Raw genomic sequence first — 20,425 nt, 5'->3', positions numbered from 1 at the left:
GAACCCCTTAACAATCAAATGAAAAGTGTTCAGAAGGGCCTTTCTGGTTTCTGTGGATAGCTGTCACCATGTGGGTAGATGAGAAGTGGGAAGCAGATGTCCATTGTCACAAGCTTAATGAGAACGTGTGGTGGCTCCAGATAGTGTATGCAATAGCAAGAAAATAAAGATGAATCCTAGGATTTTCCTGGGTGAATGGAAATTTGGGACCAGTGTAATGGCATTAGGAGAGGAGTTCAGGAGTTACCTTTTGAGGTTAAAGCATGTTTTGTGTAAGGTGGCAAGATCAAATGAGAAACAATGAGATAGGAGTGCCAGGAAAAGGAGAGCTGGTTTGAAGAAGAAGATTCCTAAGAGATACTCAACTGGACAAGTCCAAGAACTGTTCAAACAAACCGATGTTCAGAATAGCAGAGTCTGGGATTTGGAGTGTGATTTGGGAAAACTAAGGACAGAACCTAGAAGAGCAGGCAAATTAAGGAAAGAACAGGAGAGAACTAAAGATTCCTGAGGTTGAATACGCAGTCTCCAGGGTATCCAGTGACCACTGATGCCACGCATAGAAAGAACCCTGTTTCAAAACTGCAAGAGTAGACTAGGGAAAGAGTTGAGTGACAGAATGGTTGACCAACATGTGAAATATCCTTGAAGGAGACCTCCCCCAACACTTCAAAACAAGGAAATCAACAAAGAAGGAGTACCCAACAATTCTAGTCCCCCTAAGTTAAATAGTGGAGTCTTCAGAGAACAGACAGATTTTCTTGGTGGAGAGTTGTTAACACAGAGAAATTTCAAGCCCCTTTTCAAAGGAAGTTCTCTCTGTCTTTCGAGGCTGAGGCAGTGAAGGGAAAGCAAGTAGAACACACTCATTGGTGGCGGATGGATTTCATCAAGATATCTTTGATGTAATGCATGTACTACCAAGATGCAAGGGAAAGTCTCTTAGCCAGTGGCCATAGGGACAGCATCCTCCATGCCCATTTGTGCAGTGTTTCTCTTCTTGAAAGCCCAACTGCTGCTTCCTTATGCCTCTTTCATGTTGCTAAACTGACTGTACTCCAGAGCCACAGCTTTCCAAACTTGAGCGGTAGGAGTAGCCAAAGGATTCTTAGCGTTTGGCAGCACTGCCTTTGACTGTGACACTCCCACGCCAGGAGTGTGGTTGCCAAGTGCCGAGTCTGTTCCTGAGACAGCCCCCAGGGGACAGCAGAGCTCCGAGAGGAGAAGGAACAGCGGAACAGAGTTGGTGGGGCAGTTCATCAAACCAGACACAAGAGGGCCAGCGCACAGCGTTATGGAGTACGACACAGAAGTTAAACTCCCTGGGTTAATATAAATGATAAGAAAACAAAGGACTAGGCTGTAGACAACAAAAAGAGAGCAAGACAGGAAATATAATAGTTGGCCATAGATCAGTCAAAGGGAAGTGGGGTTGTCTGTTGAGTGAATATTACCCTAGCACTCTGATAGCAATTATAAATAGGTACCATTTGCTAATGGCTGAGTATCATGTTGAATGACATAACAAGATGATATTTTAGTAACTGTAATACTGGGGGTGTAGGCCAGTGGTAAAACATTTGTCAAGCATGTTTAAAGCCTTGGGTTTAAATTCTCAGAACTGCAAATATAAAATGAAAGAAAATAGGGTAACAGATCATGCTTTTCTTTGTAGTAAGTAGAGCCAGAGATATAAACAGATAATGAGATTATCAGGAGTGGCAGGTGTTTTCCTTGTAGGAAACACAATGCAGGGAGTAACTGTAGAAAGGGGCAGGAAAAACATGTTGTTTTATGATTTTTTCTCTCCTAATTTCTCCAGAACTTTCCTAAAATAGTCCATCCTTTTTCTTCTTACATTGTTTTTTTCACTCAATTTTTTATTGTTGAATCCTATATGGATTTAATCACTTTGTATGCTCTCAGATACATAGGAGGTTTCTGACTTCAAGTATTTTGTAACGTTTTATTTTATTTGTAATGACTATGGTAATCATAAGCAAGGCATTGAGCTTGCTCTAAAATATTTACCCTATCTCCTTTTTCTACACCCTGCCTTCTTCCTAAACAGATGAAGAGACAGCTTACACCTCCTAAACTTTAGCTTAATCTAGAACCTGTTTAGTATTTCTAGACTGACTATATGACATGGCCACAGGTCTGCTAGGTTCCATGTGAGGAAATCAAAAAGTACCATCATCTCTTTTTCACTCACCTCTTCCTACAACTTAAGCATCTAGCAGATAATCATTGTGCACAGCACACTTCAATCAAGACCTTTCCCATTTTTAATTCCAGAAGTTTGATCTTTCCAACTTAGCCACATACAAGTGGTGGTATCTTCACCATAAATCTTGCCATCTACAATAATTTGTCCATGGGGTTTGGCATCCTAATTAAATTCTAAACTCCTTCAATTATAAAACCTGTTTATCTCTTTTTTTTAATATGACAATGTTTATTAGAATACCCTGGTTGTATTGGAAGGAGGGGGTCATTAACACATTCCCAGATATGTAAGCAATGAACCTAATCAATCACACTTCTGCCACTCCCCCTTCCTTCCTATTCCTCTTTGTTAAAAAAACTTCAACAGACTTCATTCTTACAGTCCATATATTTATAGAATGAATCCATCTTCATTCACCTTCTCAACAGAAACGTTCAAGATGGACTACATTTTCTCAATGTTGACTTTTAGAGTCAAGCATTTGCTCTGGTAGGAATCTAGAAAGTGTGCAGTATGCTTCTACATATAGTATTTCCAATCAAAAACACCTACTTTTGACTTCTGACATCATTTCTCAATTGTATTTTTCAGGGCAAATATAGTGGCTGATACCAATTGCAGAATTGTAAGGTTGTTTGAGAAAATGTATTAGAAAACGATCACATGATCTGTCATGTCTTTGTGAGCTTCCCCATCTCTTCCTAGCCCATGGGCTTTCCCTTGAGGGTTTTTGTTTTGTTTTGCTTTGTTGCCAGTCCTGGGCTTGAGCTCAGGGCCTGAACACCGTCCTTGGGATTTCTCAAGGCTAGAGCTCTACCACTTGAGCCTCAGCACCACTTCTGGCTTTTTTCTATGTATGTGTGTGCTAGGCAGGCAATCTACCACTGGGCCAAACTCCCGGTCCCCACCTTGAGTTTTTAAAACTGAGTTCACTTTTGATAATTATGGTCATTTTCTTTAATCAAATGTTCAGTTTTGCCCCTACTAAATATCTGACTTTAGGCAAATCCTCTAACTCTTCGTGTCTCATTTTCTGTATCTATAGAATTAAAGTGATAATCATCCTTAAATCACAGTATATTTATGAGATTCAATGCTAAAATTCATGTAACATATCAATCCCATGAAATAGGTAATATTGCTCCCATTTTTCCAAAAGGAACTTAATAAGATATAGGAATTGTTCAAAACCATATAATCAGTCAGAGATATTACTAGAAATCAAACTCCACAGTCAACAAATACTTTTATTGCTTATGTTTTAGCAAACTAAAGTCTACTTGGTTTAGAAAATTTTGGAGAAATATTGTGTCCTTAATTGTGGGTGTTCTGGCATATAATTATATGGATATAGGTGTGTACGATTCTATATGCACATATACATATGAATTTACCATTGTACCTTTGCATACACACAAAGTATTCCATCTTTAGAATACTTTGTATTCAATCTATAGAAAGAAACAGCAAGAGAGGTAGCCTCTGTGTCTCTAGGACTTGAATTCACAGGTTGAAAGGATTTCCTTTACCCATTATCACTCTTTAAAAAAGACTGACAACTATGTGGGTGGTATTTCCATTCCACAAAATATTTTAAGTACTATGCAATTGATTTATGGGAGAATACACTTAGGTTTTCTTTGTAAGTAATGCAGGATTTTACCTAAAGCGTCAGAGCAACCTGGATACTGCTCTACACAAGAGTCGTAGAGGGTTCTCCACTGACCCTGAGGGAGAAATGTGTTTGTGTTTCTTTGAGTATCCCCCATTTTGAAACGAAAACCATCTCACTTCCATTTGCTGGATGCAATGAAAATTTCATTTACGAGCATAGATGTTTGCTTCATAGTGGCTAGATGAGGAAATCCATTTGTTGTGATTGTGTGTGATCATAATAAACCTGAAACATTATCCTAAAACCACAGATGAGACAATGCCCTTTATTAACATGATACTCTTAATAAAACGTGATAAAAATAGAAAGAAGTGGAAAGACAGCCCCTAGTCAACGACCAGGGAATTTTGTCCCTTCCTTCTAAAGAAATAGGGTGCTGATGCAACTTGAAGTTTGTGTCCACACATGGACCGATCCAAACATTCTCAGGCCGCTGCCCTCTGCCTGGACACCGCTCCCAATCCTGCGCAGCTGTGACAAATGTCGTCAGCGTCAATCTCCATGGGTACATGCGCAGAGGGGTTGGGGAGTGTCCTGTCCCTTCCCCCTCTCTACCTTGGCTTTTGCTACAAGTAAATGATGCTCAGACCAGGGAGACACTACAACAAAGCTTCTTCACCAAATTCCCATTTTTCCCTTTGCTCCAATTCAGAGATAGAGGAACTAGACGAAGAAGAGTGGGTTTGACAGGCACAGGTAGGACAGGAAGGCTCACATGAGGAAGAAAAGTGAAGGAGGAAAATGACAAGGATTTTGATGAGGCATCTATTAAGGTCAAGGAGTTTGCACATGTTATCTTGATCGTCAACATTTACATTTTGCATAATCAATCCCCTAACATCATTTAACTAGTTCATGGTTTCTTAGTGGGTTAAGAGAGAAACACTGTAAACATGAATAGAACTGAAACTTGCTTGGTTTTGTTTGCTTTGCTGTATAGGACAGTAAACTTAATATTTCCTAGGAAAGAACTCTACCACTCATTATTACTCCAGTTTGCTTTTCAGATAGTCTCCTGCTGTCTGAGATAGCCTTGAAAAGCAGTCCTCCTACCTCTGCCTCATAAGTAGTTCAAATTCAAGGTTTTGGAGTTGGGGGGGGGGTGTGATTTGGTTTGTGATTATGCTTTAAGTGTAATTTCAATATATGTATAAAGTCAGATCAAAGCAATGACATTTTATTATCTTCCTAATTTGTCATCTCTTTGGATTCAGAACACTGAAAATCTCGACTGGGCGGAGAGTTTGGCCTAGCAGTAGAGTGCTTGCCTACCATGCATGAAAACCCAGGTTCTATTCCCTGGTACCACATACAGAGAAAAAAGCTGAAAGTCGTGCTGTGGCTCAAGTGGTAGAGCGCTAGCCTTGAGGAAAACCCAAGGACAGTGCTCAGACCCTGAGTTCAAGCCCCAGGACTGTCAAAAAATCTTCTCAACTAATAATTTAAAAATGCACAATTAATTGTAACTTGGGTTGCTCTACTGGGCTGAATAGAAGATTCTAAGTTATTCCTACATCTAATTATACCCCTATAACTGTTCCCCATCCTCTCTCCACCTCCCACACATCCTGGGCCCTGGTATCACTTGTTCTTCTATTTCTATGTAATACACATTTCTCTCCTACATGTAAATGATATCTCAGGGGATGTCTTTCTAAGCCTGACTTACTTCACTTACACAACGTCCTCCAGGCTCGGCCTTCAGGCCACAAAAAGGAGAAGATTTCATTTTTGGTGCAACTCCGTTGTGGGCAAGACGATATACAAAACTTAAGCTCTATAGAATTTGAGACACTTATTAAGAAATATAATGCAAAAAATTCTTGGGAGCAGCTCTCTGAGTGAAGGATCTGAGACTGCATTACCTTTAGAGCAAATCTTCTTCCATAAAGGAGTTCTGAGGTTTAAGTTCTATCTGTCTCCAAGCTGAGAATCAAGTTGATAGGACAATGATCATCAAGATTCGTCCCATGGGAGAAGCAAGCTTCGGAGTAGAAAAAAGTTCAAGCCAAGGACACTGCAAAAAATTATAATGAAAGAGCTGGGGAAAAGACCACACCCTTTTGTATCCATTTGAAGGCAAAATGAGGCTCAACAAATGGCACAGCTAATGTTTGCAGCTGACATTTTAAGTGAGAAGCAATCCACAGTCTCATTAGCCAATCTGTTAACCTAGAACAAGTCAATTCAATTCTCCATGTCCTAGTTTTTCCTTCTGTGTAAAACAGAGGTCCCCATAGGCAAATGAATCAAACTCTTGCGATGATTAAATAAGGAAATAAAGATATACTTAGAATGGTGTCTGATATACTCTAAGTCCACATTAAGTAATATCACCCAAGTCCAAGTAACTTCAAAGCCTTTCTGCTTGTCCAGGTACAAAAATGTAAGGAGAAAAACAAAATGTCTGTTGGAAAAGAGCTCCTGTATGAAAGAAAAATTTATTTTTTTGTTTATGTCCTAAGATTTAATAAATGATTTAATACATCATTTAATAAATGGATATTTCTGGAGGTTGATCCTATTCTCATGTGAAGACCCTTCCTCTACTCAGCACTCAGCTACTTCCTGAATGGTTTTTCTGCTGAGGACAAATGTGTATAAAGCACTATAGGATTGGTTTCAGAATATATGCCTTCCAGCAATGTTGGGGGAAAGTACACAAAGAAAGGGCAACGTCTTTGGATGATTCACACACAAAAACACTTCTTATCATTGCTGGGATTAAAGAACATCCTTTGGGGATTCTCTGGAAGCTGAATGAAATGCTTTACTCAATACAACATCTAGCACATTTCCATAATACTGTTATGCTATAATTTATTAAACTATTCTCCTGTGGTTTGTTTCTTGTTGTTTTGCTTAGCTCTTTGCTTTTCTTTTTCTTGCCATTTTATTTAGCACTGAAAGAGTAAAAAAAAAGTTGTGGTACAGAAACATTGGTGCTTCTTGAATTATTTCCTTAGAATAGATTTTCATGAATAGAGTGAGCCAATGTCACTGATTCTTTACGTTTTGTTTAATTTTTTTTTTGTGGGTCATGGGGCTTGAACTCACCCTGGGCACTTTTCCAGAGCTTTTCAGCTCAAGGCTACCACCCTACCCTGGAGCCAAGCCCCACTTTCCGTTCTCTAGGGTTAATTGGAGATAAGAGTCTCAGGTCCTTTTGTGTCCAGGCTGACTTTGAACCTTGAACCTCAGATCTCAACCTCCTGAGTAGCTAGGATTACAGGTGAGAGCCACCATGCTTGGCTTGATTCTTTACATTTTTATGGTCTATTTTCAGTCTTTTCCTGCAAGTTTATGCCTTCTCTATTTCTGTAGAGCATGGTTTATTCTGTTCTGTGGCAGGTTCTCATATACTTTCAAAACTTCTGTTCACTTTTGATGATATTTTATGATGCTCAGTTTTTGTTTGTAATCTGAAATCTTTGTGTGAGTCGTTTGCATTCAAGTCTGGGCAAAAATGTGGTGTGTGTGTGTGTGTACTACAAAATTTATTAGAACACTTAGTAAACCTCCCAATATACTTACCTGAATACAAGTTGGAGGGGTAAGACTGGGAGAATGGCTCCACAGTGCTGCACTCTTCAATGAGCTTTTAAAATCTGGTCTTGCTCTTTCCTTCTAAACTGAAGACACACAGTGACTTGCCTACTGTCTTCCTCTAATCAGTTTTTCCCTGGGAAGCTGACAGGCTTTTCTTCAGCTGTCTTGGCAATACTTGGGAGCTTATGCAATCTTCTACTTTGTCCTTCCTGTCTGCTTTCTGATGCCATGTGATTTCCCACAAGTGGGCTGAAATTCAGCTCTTGACAGTAATGCTTCTGTGGCGACCTTCAAATTTGGGGATTACCCTTATCCAGTAAAGCCCAGGAAGTGCAATGGCATTTTATTTGCATGGTAGCAAGGGCCCTAGAGGTTGATTTATTCCACTAGGCCATTATGTAGTTAATTTTGATAAGCCTATGAGACTATCTCCAGTTAAGCACCAGAAAATCGAAAATGGTCTTGTGGCTCACGTAGTAGGACAGTAGCCTTGAGCTGAAGAGCTGAAGGGCAGTACCCAGGCTCAGAGTTCAAGCCCTACAATTGACCAGAAAAAAAAAAAAGAGGGGGCAGGAAGTGTGGTCAAGAAACAAAAAGTGAGTGATGAGATCATAGAGATAATGAGAGAAAAGAGAGAGACCATGCAGGGTTTTATAAATTACAACAGATTCACAATTTGTCTATGTGATAGATTACTGAAAATATTAAGGAAAAAGTTGATATGTAGAAATTGAAATTCTGACAGAATTTTTCTGCTTTTGGGGGGGGCAGTCAAGAGGCTTGAACTTAGTGTCTGGGTGCTATTTCTGAGTTGTTTTTTGTTTTGTTTTGTTTTACTCAGAGCCATCACTCTGTCACTTGAGCTACAGCTTCACTTCTGGTTTTTCTCGTGGTAAATTAGAGATAAGAGTCTCACAGACTTTCCTGCTGGGGCTGGCTTTGAACTGCAGTCCTCAGATCTCAGCCTCCCAAGTAGCAAGGACCACAGGCCTATGCTGTCATCTCCTGGCTATTCTGCTTGTTTTGGAGAATGTGAATTGGGTTGAGCTCCCCAAAGTAGGCACAGATTACTAAGAACAGAGTGAAACCAGTTTAGGGAACACTTACAATTTTAAGAAATGATAGTTATTTAAACCGTGGTAGTAAGTGGAGAAGGTGATGACAAATACTAGATTCTGGGTATATTTTGAATGAGAAAGAGTGCTTCCTGAATCATATCCCTTTTCCTTAGGGCCTTGTTTTCTACAATGGTTTTCTCTCGAAACACTTCATGAATAATTCCCTTGTTCAAACTTTAAAAAAAGAATCCTTTCCCTCTCCCTTAGTGCCTTGAACTGAAGTCTATAATAATTTCTTTGCACTTATTACTAACACAAAGACAATAATGCCATTCAGTAGTAGAAGTCTCGCCTAGCATGGTGAGGCAGTGTTTCATCAACTACCACAAACAATATTGGCAAGCCCCTTCGAGATTCAGTAAACCCTAAAGTTAACTTGCTGTTAATTCTTGTTATTATCTTTAAGTAATTATACAAAAAAGTTGTGATTGAACAAAGCTATACGAATATAATATATCTTGACCAATGTTATCCTTTTCAACGTTCTCACCTATTCTTCTATCCACTGCTTCCCCTCCCTCCTCTTAATTTTGTAGTATGTCCATTGTTGACTGCCTTTCCACTCTTCTCTTCATTTCTTCACTGTCCAAGCACTCATGTAGAGAACGTTCCAGCCTTATATTGTAGGGTCAATAATTATGATTTATACATTCTGACAATTTCTTTGTTTCTCTGAGCTGTTGGGTTCATGCTACAGTATAATCAAAAATTCTACCTTTCTTTCTGCAGTATTGTGACAAAAATTCCTTATTTGATTTTTTTCTAGGACACTGCATGACTTGTCTTATAATTTCTTTGAATGCTTTCACTCAATAACTTTTTTTAGTGGTTAGCCAAAACAACAACAATAATAATCATGTAAGAATAGGAAATATGCTACCCTTTCTGACTTCCTTACAAAACCTTTTTAGGAAGATCATGTTATTTTTTCTGAATATTTGGAGCAATGAAAGAATAAATTGAAATAATTTTTTGTGGTTTCTACTCTTTTGAGAGTATATGCTGTTGTTTTTACTGTGCTGCATGATACAGAGTTTGAGAATGGAAAACAATTGGGGTGTTGGAAGAGCTTGGAAGGATTTTTGTCTATTTGTCTATTTAAGTCTATTTGTCTCCTAAGAACATTCCTTCCCCTGCAATCATTTCAAGGGGGGTTATTTAGTCTTTGTATACACAGGGGTGACAACCCACCACTTCTGTTCTCTTACATATACATATAGAAGCACTAAACCCTAACTTCTTTGAGACTCAGACTCATGATGTGTAGATTATCCTCTGTACTTTCATTTGTAAATAGTTATGGCAAAATGAATGTAGGTTCACATCAAGCTCTGCTTATTTGGAGCTCTTGGTTCTTAGATATAGAGCAAGCTTCCATTTACCCCAACTCCAGTAGCTGGACTCTAAAGCATGTTGGCTGTCCTATTCTTTGCCAAACTTACTACATCAGATTTTCCTGACCTAAAGAATATTCACTTTTGTCATCAAATTCTCTCCTTTCCTTTCAGCTTCAGAAATTATTCTCCTAATATTTGTTATGTCACCTAATATACACGCTTGAGTATTTTCATTTATCTTTTATTCTTCCACCTCATTTTGGGGTCATTCGTCCAGTATGGAATACACAATCAACCTAGAAATCTCTTGAAACCAATATTCAGTACATAATGATAGAGAATAAGAATTTTCTGATGGAATCTTAGAAACTATAGAGAAGCTATACTTATTTTTTAGTGCTGAATGATTTATGCTCTACATCTTTTATATTCACCAAGTAAATATGGGTACTTGTAGAACTGAATAGAGAGGGTCTTAGAATTTTATAAATGAAGTAGTACCTTCTTTCAGAAGGAAAAAAACATTCTTAAATCTATTAAAACTTGTGTGACGGTACTTTTTAACTGAGTTTTGACCTATAAACAGGTCAAAGCTTTAGTGAGCATAAGTCTAAAAGACCAGATTTCATAAGAACAACATCACATAAAGAGCTCCTCAACTTGGCATTTAGAATATGCTAGGCACTTCATAAATATTCTGGAAACATATTTGCATGAACAGTTGTAAAATATGTTGGTTTAGTACAATGAGTAAGTGTGTAAGCCAGTTCTTTCCATTGGCCACATAGTTCTCTCTGACATTTTCAATTATTCTCATTGAATTTACACCTGTCTTCATGTTAATGGCTCCTTACCGTTAGCTCTCCAGTGTCCAGAGACTTATGTCCTGGTGTCTACTGAACATGCCGCCTGCACGACCACCAGTATTCCAAAATGAAGGTTGTGTGTCTCCCCAAAATATACTCCTTTATTTTGTTAATTCAGTTAAGTCTTCCAAACAAGACACTAAGTGGGTTAACTTTTGCTTGTAATGACCACAAAGTGAGTCCTACTTCGTTTTTACTCCTTTTTTGAAAATTGTATTTAGTCCATATCATCACTCTGCTTAGATTAGATTATATATCATGATTGAATGTAATACTTGCTTTTCATAAGTACATTGACCATGACTATGACCTTGACCATGTTTTATCCTAGCTTATTGATTATCTCACGGCATTTTGTAATCTATGAACATCTGTGTATACTTCTCCAACTGCATCCCCATTTATCTGCTCTTAATCTACATTTAAGTTATTACAATTTTAAAACTACTAATCATAAGCAACTCGTAACCAACACTTGCAAACTCTAAGTGTTTACTCTTGATTTTTTTTTTCTTCATCTATCCATTTTTTCATGATGGCTTTCTCCTCACCTTTGAACATGTGTCTTAGAAGCCTTCTACCTCACTAAAGTTTTTCACACCTTTCTAATATGGGTTAGGTAGCCCTTCTCTTTTTCTGCAATAAAGCTTTGCATATTATTTGTAATTATCCATTTGCATTTCACTATCCTTTCTCCATGGTGGCCTTACCAATGACAGTCTTATCTCTGTGCTCCTTACACAGTTAACAGCTCAGAAGGTGTTTAGTAAATTGTCTTGAAAGCTGTAGACTAAAAGCCTGATGGACCCAAAAGAAGAAACATTTCAGAGTCCTATTTCTAGGCTTCCTGTTCACTCTGCTACTCACTTGCAAAACTGAAGTGGAGAAGAAAAAGGGGACAATGATAAGCTTTTATAGTTTATAGTTTGAGTTCTAAATCTGCAAATGTCACTTGGAAAGATGTATAGTGGAAATAATACAACATTTAGAGTCAAAGGAATTTGGTTTCTAGATTTTCTCCTCATAAGCTTTGTGATCCGGGGCTTATTGGCCCTAATCTTTAACATCTGTGAGAAATATGGCATCTGTTTTGGAAGGAAATATTAAGAAATGATGATAATATACAGCAAGAAGCCTGGCACAGTCAGCATTTGTTTACTAGTGTAGTCATTTCTTTTTTTTGCCAGTCCTGGGCTTAAGCTCAGAGCCTGAGCACTTTCCTTGGACTTTCTCAAGGGTAGAGCTCTACCACTTGAGCCTCAGCACCATTTTCGGCATTTTTTTTTCTATGTATGTGGTACCGAGGAATTGAACCCCGGTCTTCGTGCATGCTAGGCAAGCACGCTACCACTAGGCCACACTCCCGGCCTAGTGTAGTCACTTCTATTATAACTTTTGCTACTGGTTGTAGAAGACAAAGACCAGTGCCATCAAAGTCTGCATATGTATTTATGTGAATGTTTTAGTAAGTGTTTAAAAGCTATAATTTATTACAAAAAAATAAATGAAAATTTTAAATTGATAATTTGTAAACTATACTGTTTGCAAAGCTAAAATTATGTTAATAAACATTTCTGTTTTTGAAATAGGCTCAACAAAAAGAATTATATATCTGCATCAGGGGCTATTGAAGCATTATTTGTTACTTTCAGTAGCACATTATTGCTGAATGGGATAATGAACAACTGAATGAATGAATGAAATTATCATCTAAGTATCTGGTAGATAAAATAATGCCATAATTTCAGTTATAGGCAGTCAAGAAGGGAGTGAATTCTTCTAAAAGCACACATGAGCTTTTCAATCGATAACTTCATATGCACTTTAACCTGAACACAAGAACTACCAGAAAGTTCCAAAACCTTGCTTTATTAAAATAAATTTTGTTATTCTTGGTTTTTTATGTGTATATGGTTTATTTGATTTGGTTAATGTTCTTAACAAAGGAAGAATGGCCTTTGATAGAATAAAACATTTAGAATTTATTTCATATGTTATTAGTTCAGATCACTAAGTAGTCTGTAGAGGAGAGAGAAAAACAGAGACAGAGACACAAAGAGAGAAAGACCAGAGAGAAAAAAAAGGCTAGCGAGGCTTAGAGAATGAGAGAGAGAGAGAAATAGAGAGACAGAGACAGAGACATAGACAAAGAGACAGAGAGACAGAGAAGGACAGAGACAGAGAGATTTTAAAAATTTTAGGTATTTTAATTTTATTTTGAAGAGTTTAAATGAATTGGTGATTAGCTTAATGAAAATACTCACAAATATGGCAAGGATCTTGTAAAATCCTGAATGACCATTATTGTTCTATTATTAATTTAAGCTACAGGCCAATCTTTTCACTGTACAATCTTATTTACAAATAAGCACATAACTTTTTGGACTGACATTTAGAGTGTCATTCAATGGCTAGTACCTTGCAAGGAATTTTCTTTAGTACCACAAAGCTTTTCCAGCTGCTTTGATTCTATTCTTCTTTTAACATAATCCTCAGTTTCATTTCCTATCTTTAGGATCTACACCTAGAGTATGTTTCTGTTTCCCACTCCTCTGTAATTTCCTCAAGGCAAGAACAATAGATGACATATTTCTATAGCTAAAGAACAGAAAAAGCTCATGGGATAGAACTTATTAGCTGCTAAATCAACATTCACTAGATAACTCAGTTTATTAACTTGCTTTCAAGTAATGGAGCCTTTTCATTTAATTTCTAAATACTAACATATAATAAAAGGAAACAAATTAAGAAGGTTTTTGCTACAAGACCAATAATCATCTTGATTTTGTTACCTGTTCTTAATCTCTATTACCCCTGCCATAATCATATGGAGTGTATAAGTTTTATAATAGTCATTTACTTCATCTTAGCCTATTGAACACTAGGGATATAGATGATGTAGACTGGTGTCCAGTCTTATGAAGCAAAAAGTAATAAAATTTCAGACCTTGGAGCCCTATAAGATCTATAGGCAGTTAGGACTGGGTATGTGGCTTGAGTTGTAAAGTTCCTTCCTAGCCCTGAATTCAGTCTACACTACAAAAGGAAGGAAGGAAGGAAGGAAGGAAGGAAGGAAGGAAGGAAGGAAGGAAGGAAGGAAGGAAGGAAGGAAGGAAGGATAAAAGGAAGGAAGGAAAAGTAGGCAACTTTGGTGAAGCTATTTAAGCATGTATTGGTAAGAGAGACCAACTCTGCAAAAGCATGGTGTCTCAAAAAGAAAAAAATCAAAACAAACAAACAAACAACAACAAAAAAACCAAACAGCTCATCGAAGCCTAAGGACTCATCTTGATGTACCTTGTAGTAGACTGATGTGGAAAATCTCATCGCTCCTTTATGATGAAATGTGTAGCACATTTCAGGAGTGATGAATGATCACTTCTCTCTCTCTCTCTCTCTCTCTCTCACACACACACACACACACACACACACACACACACACGCACATATTTGCAACACACTTGAAAAATGTAACTGTCTTAAGCCTGTCACATTCCCAAGTAATGGCTCTCCAATATCTCATACACCAGAAATGTGTTTTGTTGTCTTTTGGTACTGATGCTGTCTAATATAATGTACACTATTACATACAGATGTATGGTCAGGAACATGGCCTAGTGGTAGAGTGCTCACCTACCATGCATGAAGCTCTGGGTTCAATTCCTCGGTACCACACACACAGAAAAAGCCAGAAGTGGTGCTGTGGCTCAAGAGTAGAGCGCTACCTTTGAGAAAGCCCAAGGACAGTGCCCAGGCCCTGCAGGCCCCAGGACTGGTGAGAAGAAAAGTAAAGAGATACAATACCCCAACAAAGATTAACTGATAATATTTAGCTTAACTTAAAATTAACGAGAAGGCAATTATTATAATGTCTCAAGTATAGTTTTTGAACTCTGACTTCCTGTGTTCAGAGCCCAGATCAACCAATAATAGTCTTTGGTCAATGCACTTAATCTTTATAACTTTATAATTTTAGATTTCTTCACCAGTAACATGAGAATAAAACTAACAAAGCTTCTGTGACAGGACTGTTGAAAGGATTACGTTGAGATAAAGCTCTACTATAGGTGTGCACTAACTAAATTCTAATTTCTTGATTGATATTATCTTTTATTAGATGTTAGGAATAACATTCCTTTTATTATTGCCTCTCAGCCATGACAAGCAGATTCCTCGCTATGTAGAACAGTCAATTCCATAGGGTTTAACAAAGAAATAACAAAATCATCCTAAGTGTTCTTCCTATACCATTGCAATCCTCTGGTGAATCCCGCCAGTCAGCTGGTATCCTGCTAGTAGGAATCTTGTTTTGGCAGTGGGTGACCCCATCTACACTCAAGGCTTTTCCACAGCCTTGCAGTTAAGCACACAATCACGTCTTTTTGTTTGCTCCTGTCCTTCATGCTTACCAGGTACAAAGACAGGAGGCTGGCCCAGCACAAGTCGGAAATAGAGTGTTTCACCCCCAAAGGGAGTATGGGGAATGGTGGGAGAGCAACAATGAGCAGGTAAGCAAATTGTGAGTGGCCGGAGGTGGTGTGAAATCAATGTCTGCAAGCTAGAGGAACAGGTGGCTCTCAGGTCTGGGTCCTTGCTCAACTCCGCATCCCACACAGTGTGTCCACCCTGGGTCATCACTGGGTTTTCTGTGTGTGTTTGATTTGCAAAACTCAAAAGCAAAAGCAAAATCTATGCCATCTTCATGTGAAGTGATGGGAGCCTCCTGTTTCAGATGCTGCTGTTTTCTCAGGGTTGTGCGCTTTGCATGTCTGAAGCCTTAGCTAACCAGTCAGTTCTCCCTTGAAATTTTAATTTATGGAGCAAATGATTCTGGAGTTTGCAAAGTGGAAGAGATTGGAGGAATGTCATAAGTCAGGACTATGCAATCATGATGTGAAGGAAACAAAGGCCAAAGCTTAGGACTGGTTCTAAGGGTGGTATTGCAATTTGGGGAACAATACAGCTTCAGCTCCTAGACAAGCTTGAAAATGAACCTGACTGACTTGGAATGTAACCGCATTTGATAGGCAAGGGCAAAATTCATGACAAACCAGTGGATTACAGAGGCAATTGTCTTTTCTTGCATGGAATTCAGGAAAGCTAGTCCTCCTATAGCTACTGTAGCTTTGCAGCTCTTTTACTTCCTTGTGTTGGTAATGAGCATTCTTGTTGCTGCGCTCTGCATGTTCTGTCGTTTCCAGGCACTTTCCACTGAGTTGTAAACTGGAGTATTTGGGACTTTAAGCCTCAAATGAGCTGTGTTGCATGAAATAAACCTGCTTTTTTTTTCTGCATGGAATTGGATTTCAAGAAAAGGGCTCTGGAGACAAAGATAATCTGAATTGTCATCAAGAGTTCCAGAAGGCTGGAGAAGCCATATGCTGAGAGATCTCGCAGTGGGAGCCAACCTGTCCCCATCTAATTGGCTGTGTCATTTCCCTAATTCAGCTGTTAGAAAGATCCATGGAGAGAAAAGGTGGCAGTCGGTATTAGAGAAAGGAGGAAATCCATGAGATCTACTGTGTACTTGACAGTTTGTAAATGCAAAGATATCACTTGAAACATAGCCACATAACCAGGAGATACTCTAATTGGAATCTCACCCTCCATGGTGGGTGACTTCCCATTTTCAAAGTAATGACTCACTTTTCCCAGGGACATTGCCTTGTACAGTTGCATGGGAAATGTTCACATTGCAGTTTGTAAAAATGTGTCTCAGAACTCTTCACTGTGCAATCTCGGTGATCATTTACAACAGCCCTAGCCAAAGGGTTGGCTAGTTTCACCCATGACTTGCTGAGTAACGTGTGCTTATGTACATGACCTTCTTTTTATAGTCACTTTATATGGCTAGCATGAATCTCTATGTCAGGAAGATGTGTCTCAATGGACTATTTGGTCTAAGGCTCAATAAATGAACAAGGCAAAAGGGGCTGCATCAACTAAGGGTCTCGAGATTCTGTCAGAATGACTTCCAATTTAAAGTCTAAAACTGGAACTGCCCATCCAATAAGGACATTTCAGTTCAAAGTCTGTCATGTAACAGGCTTCTTAGGTCATTCCAATTCAGACAATCTCTGAACATTTATTTTGGAAGTTTATTTGTCTATGAAATGCCGTGGAACTGTTTGTGACAAACCTTAGGTCAAAATGATGCAATGTTCTTGGGAATTATTGTTTGATGGGATGAGCTCTCACAGCTATCTTGACTGAGGATGGAAGTGGGGGGCAGAGGGTAAAGCACAGAGTGAAAGGGAGCTCTGTGTCAAATGCACCACCCTTCTTTGGATCCAATCCAGATTTACAGTGGGGGCCAAGTCAACAGCTACTCCAGAAATGATCTAGGTTTTTCCATATCAGCAAGATTCCATGCAATGCTGTTTCCCACTTATTTGGACACTGCCAAGATAAATAGTACGGCCTTTTACACTGATATGTCCAGGGGTGGTTGAGAGTAGTAAATACTACAGAAAAGTAATACCCTGAACTCCACAGATTAGTGTAATTAATTGAGAAAAATCACATTTTTCTTTCTAACTTCTCTTTCTTCTTTGTGATAAATTGAAACTGACAAAGAAATGGGGTTTGGGGGGAGACTTAGGAAGAAAAGCCCTTTAAAGCTTCAAGAAAGCTGAGAAAAGGCCAACACTGATAAAAATGCATGGTTCAACTAACAGACATGTTGAATTGAAACCCCTTTGAACAGCTACTTAAAGACAGTGTAAAGCAAGGAAGGATGGAAATAGGGAAAAGGGAAGGAAGGAAGGAAGGAAAAAAGGAAGGAAGGAAGGAAGGAAGGAAGGAAGGAAGGAAGGAAGGAAGGAAAAGAAAGAACAAACGAAAGAAAGAAGAGAGATTTGTCTGAAGGAAAAGACAAGGAGGCAAAATTCATTTGCATAATTTTTCTCCAAGTTTATATTTGATCACATCAATACACACATATGTGATGATATTTATCCAGGAGAATTAGTTCAACATGAACAGTAAAAGAAAATTTTCCAAGGTGGAAACAAAGTTCACGATGGCAATTTCTAAGTAAGGAGACAGGATATCTCAATCTAAATTTTCTAAATCAGGAGTTGAAATGTCTAGTTATGAATAGATGTTTTGTTTGTTGTTATTGCCTTTGGGGGCTTAAACTCAGAGCCTTGGAGTTGTCCCTGTGCCTCTTTGTACTCAAGGCTACCGCTCTACCACTTGAGTCACAGCACTACTGCTGGCTTTTTCTGAGTAATTTATTGGAGCTAAGAGTCTCATAGACTTTTCTGCCATGGCTGGCTTCGAACTGTGATCCTCGGATCTTAGCATCCTGAATAGCTAGGATTATAGTCGTGAGCCACCAGAGTCCAGCTCCACCACTTGAGCTTTAGCACCGCTTCCAGCTGTTTATTCCTATCAGCTGATAAGGCTTTCTTTCTACTACTTCCCTCAGTTCCCCAGTTACTTTCCACATTTATAGTAATTCCTGGCATTTACTCTGCACAGATCTGAACTGATTCTCTGGCCTTCACTGAGCACTCTCAGGGGATATCTGAGGAAAGCACAAATAACCACAGAAAACCAATACAACTGAGCACCAGTGGCTCATGTCTATAATCCTGGCTACTCAGGAAGCTGAGACCTGGAGAATTGTAGTTTGAAGCCAGTCAAGCACAAAATTTTTCAAAACACTGTCTCTGACCAACAAAAGTCTGAGTTGGTAGTATGGCTGAAGTTGTAGTGCCAGCTATGGAATAGGCAAGCAAGCTGAACAAGAGTGTCAGGTTCTGAGCTCCAGTCCCAAAAACTGGCATGCAAAGAAAGAAATGAAAATCAGTACAGTTGCTCCAGATGTTAGTTCTCTATGATGGAATTGTGGAATGGACAGGACCTGATGAATTCATGTCTAGGCTGACTTCCTAGAACGGGGCTATCCTGTGGAGAGAAACATTTCCACTGCATGTCTTCACAGGAGAGCAGAGGGCAACAATGCTGTTTTTACACTTGTCTGTACCTTAAACTTCTGCCCTTCCCCTTACACCCCCTCACTGGGAAAGGAACTAGCCCATGACATGTACTCATGACACTCAGCTTCCTGAAATACTGTATTTACATGAATTTCTTTCTTCTGTCTGGGTGCAGTGTAACTTTTCTTTCTTTCCTACTTCACACTGAAGGTGTTTCAAATTACATTTCTTTCCTACCACACTGAAGGTGTTTCAAATTACATCCTCCTGCTCTGTTGGCGGAGATGTAAAAGCCTTAAATAGAAAGGTACTATAAGAGCTGGAAATAACTTAAGCCCTATTATCATGTGATTCAGTGAAAGGTCAGTGGTCAGTACTGTTAATGGCAGTCTCAGCAGAGTCTGTGCCATTGGAATAATCACTGTGATCAAGTATTTCATGAAAGAGAAGCACAGACACTCATCCTTCACGTCTCTTTGAGGAAGGGATCCTTCCACTGAAAGAAACTGGTAGAACTGTTTATAGTCCTCCCTGGTATAAGAAGAAAGGATGATATAAGATGTACATTATATCAGTTCTATAAAATAAGATGTACATTATATCAGTTCTATAAAATATGAACTTCCAAGCAGTTGATTTTTCAGTATAAGCAGCATCTAATTTTAGTGGACATAAATCAGTGCTCAAGGAAGTATCTGGTAACTGTGGGGTGAAAAATAGTCATTGTTAGTTGCTAATGGTTTCAGAACTGAAATATGGCCCCAAAATATAATGCTTCACCTGTTATTCAGTCACTAATTTATTTCTTGTCATCTCATCTATTAAGCAACTACTATGAGCCAAGCATCCAAAAGACTCTATAGACGAATGGATAAACACAACCTGCCTCGTGCACTTGAATGTCTATAGTCCATTGCAGGAATCAGAAAAATGGATAAGTCAGCTGGGCACTGGTGACTCATGTCTGTAATCTTAGCTATTCAAGAGGCTGAGCTGGAGGCTTTCAGTTATAACACCAAATTAAGGTTTATAAGGCTTTGAGTATAAACTCCGAGACCAGCACACAATCCTAAAAAATGAAATACCATAAAAACGCCTTTCCAATAGTTTGTTTCAGATAAACTGTTGTTTATACTAGAAAAAAAAAACCTTAAGACTAGTTGAAGTCAAATATGATCTGAGTGGAGCCCTTAAAAAGGCAAAGACAGGCTTCAAAGAAGGAAAGTCTGTCCTTCTACCGCAAGAGACCAGTGGATCTTTCAGCAATGTTTTAGGATTTTTGCACTAGACTTCCCTATCTTCCTCTCTAAAATCAATTCCAAATTAATACTCTGATTTATATCTAAAGATACAAAAATTTTAAAATGGTAACTCTAAAGATGCTTGGTAACTATGATGCAGCACACAGAATACTATTATTTCCTTCCCATGCCTTATAGTTGCTCAAGAACTTTTTCCTTAGCATGGTAAATGGGAGAGAAATGAAACTCAAAAATACAATAAGCAATTTCAGCTGGGCACTGGTAGCTCAGGCCTGTAATCCTAGCTTCTCAGGAGACAGACTGAGGACTAATGTTCAAAACCTTCCTGGGCAGGAAAGAGATTCTTATCTCCAATTAACTAATGAAAGACTAGACTAGAAGTATGACACAGCGGTAAAGAACCAACCTTGAATGAAAGGCTAATGGTCAGTCCTCATACTGA

The 20,425-nt window shown here is 38.6% G+C and overlaps 1 protein-coding gene across 1 annotated transcript in view; it reads left to right on the top strand.

Annotated features, from left to right (window-relative positions):
* Grm5 (glutamate metabotropic receptor 5) overlaps window positions 1-20,425 on the top strand; it is a 470,415-nt gene that overhangs the window by 437,591 nt on the left and 12,399 nt on the right. The window contains exon 10 of the mRNA XM_090348591.1: window positions 15,188-15,283. Coding sequence (XP_090204717.1) covers window positions 15,188-15,283 — 96 coding nt within the window. The remainder of the gene's footprint in view (window positions 1-15,187; window positions 15,284-20,425) is intronic.

This window comes from Megascapheus bottae, chromosome 16 (assembly GCF_031878675.1).
Source record: "Megascapheus bottae isolate mThoBot1 chromosome 16, mThoBot2.hap1, whole genome shotgun sequence".
Classification (NCBI taxonomy): Eukaryota; Metazoa; Chordata; class Mammalia; order Rodentia; family Geomyidae; genus Megascapheus; species Megascapheus bottae.
The sequence above is the reverse complement of the archived record's forward strand: the minus strand, read 5'-3'. Positions and strand labels throughout refer to the sequence as shown.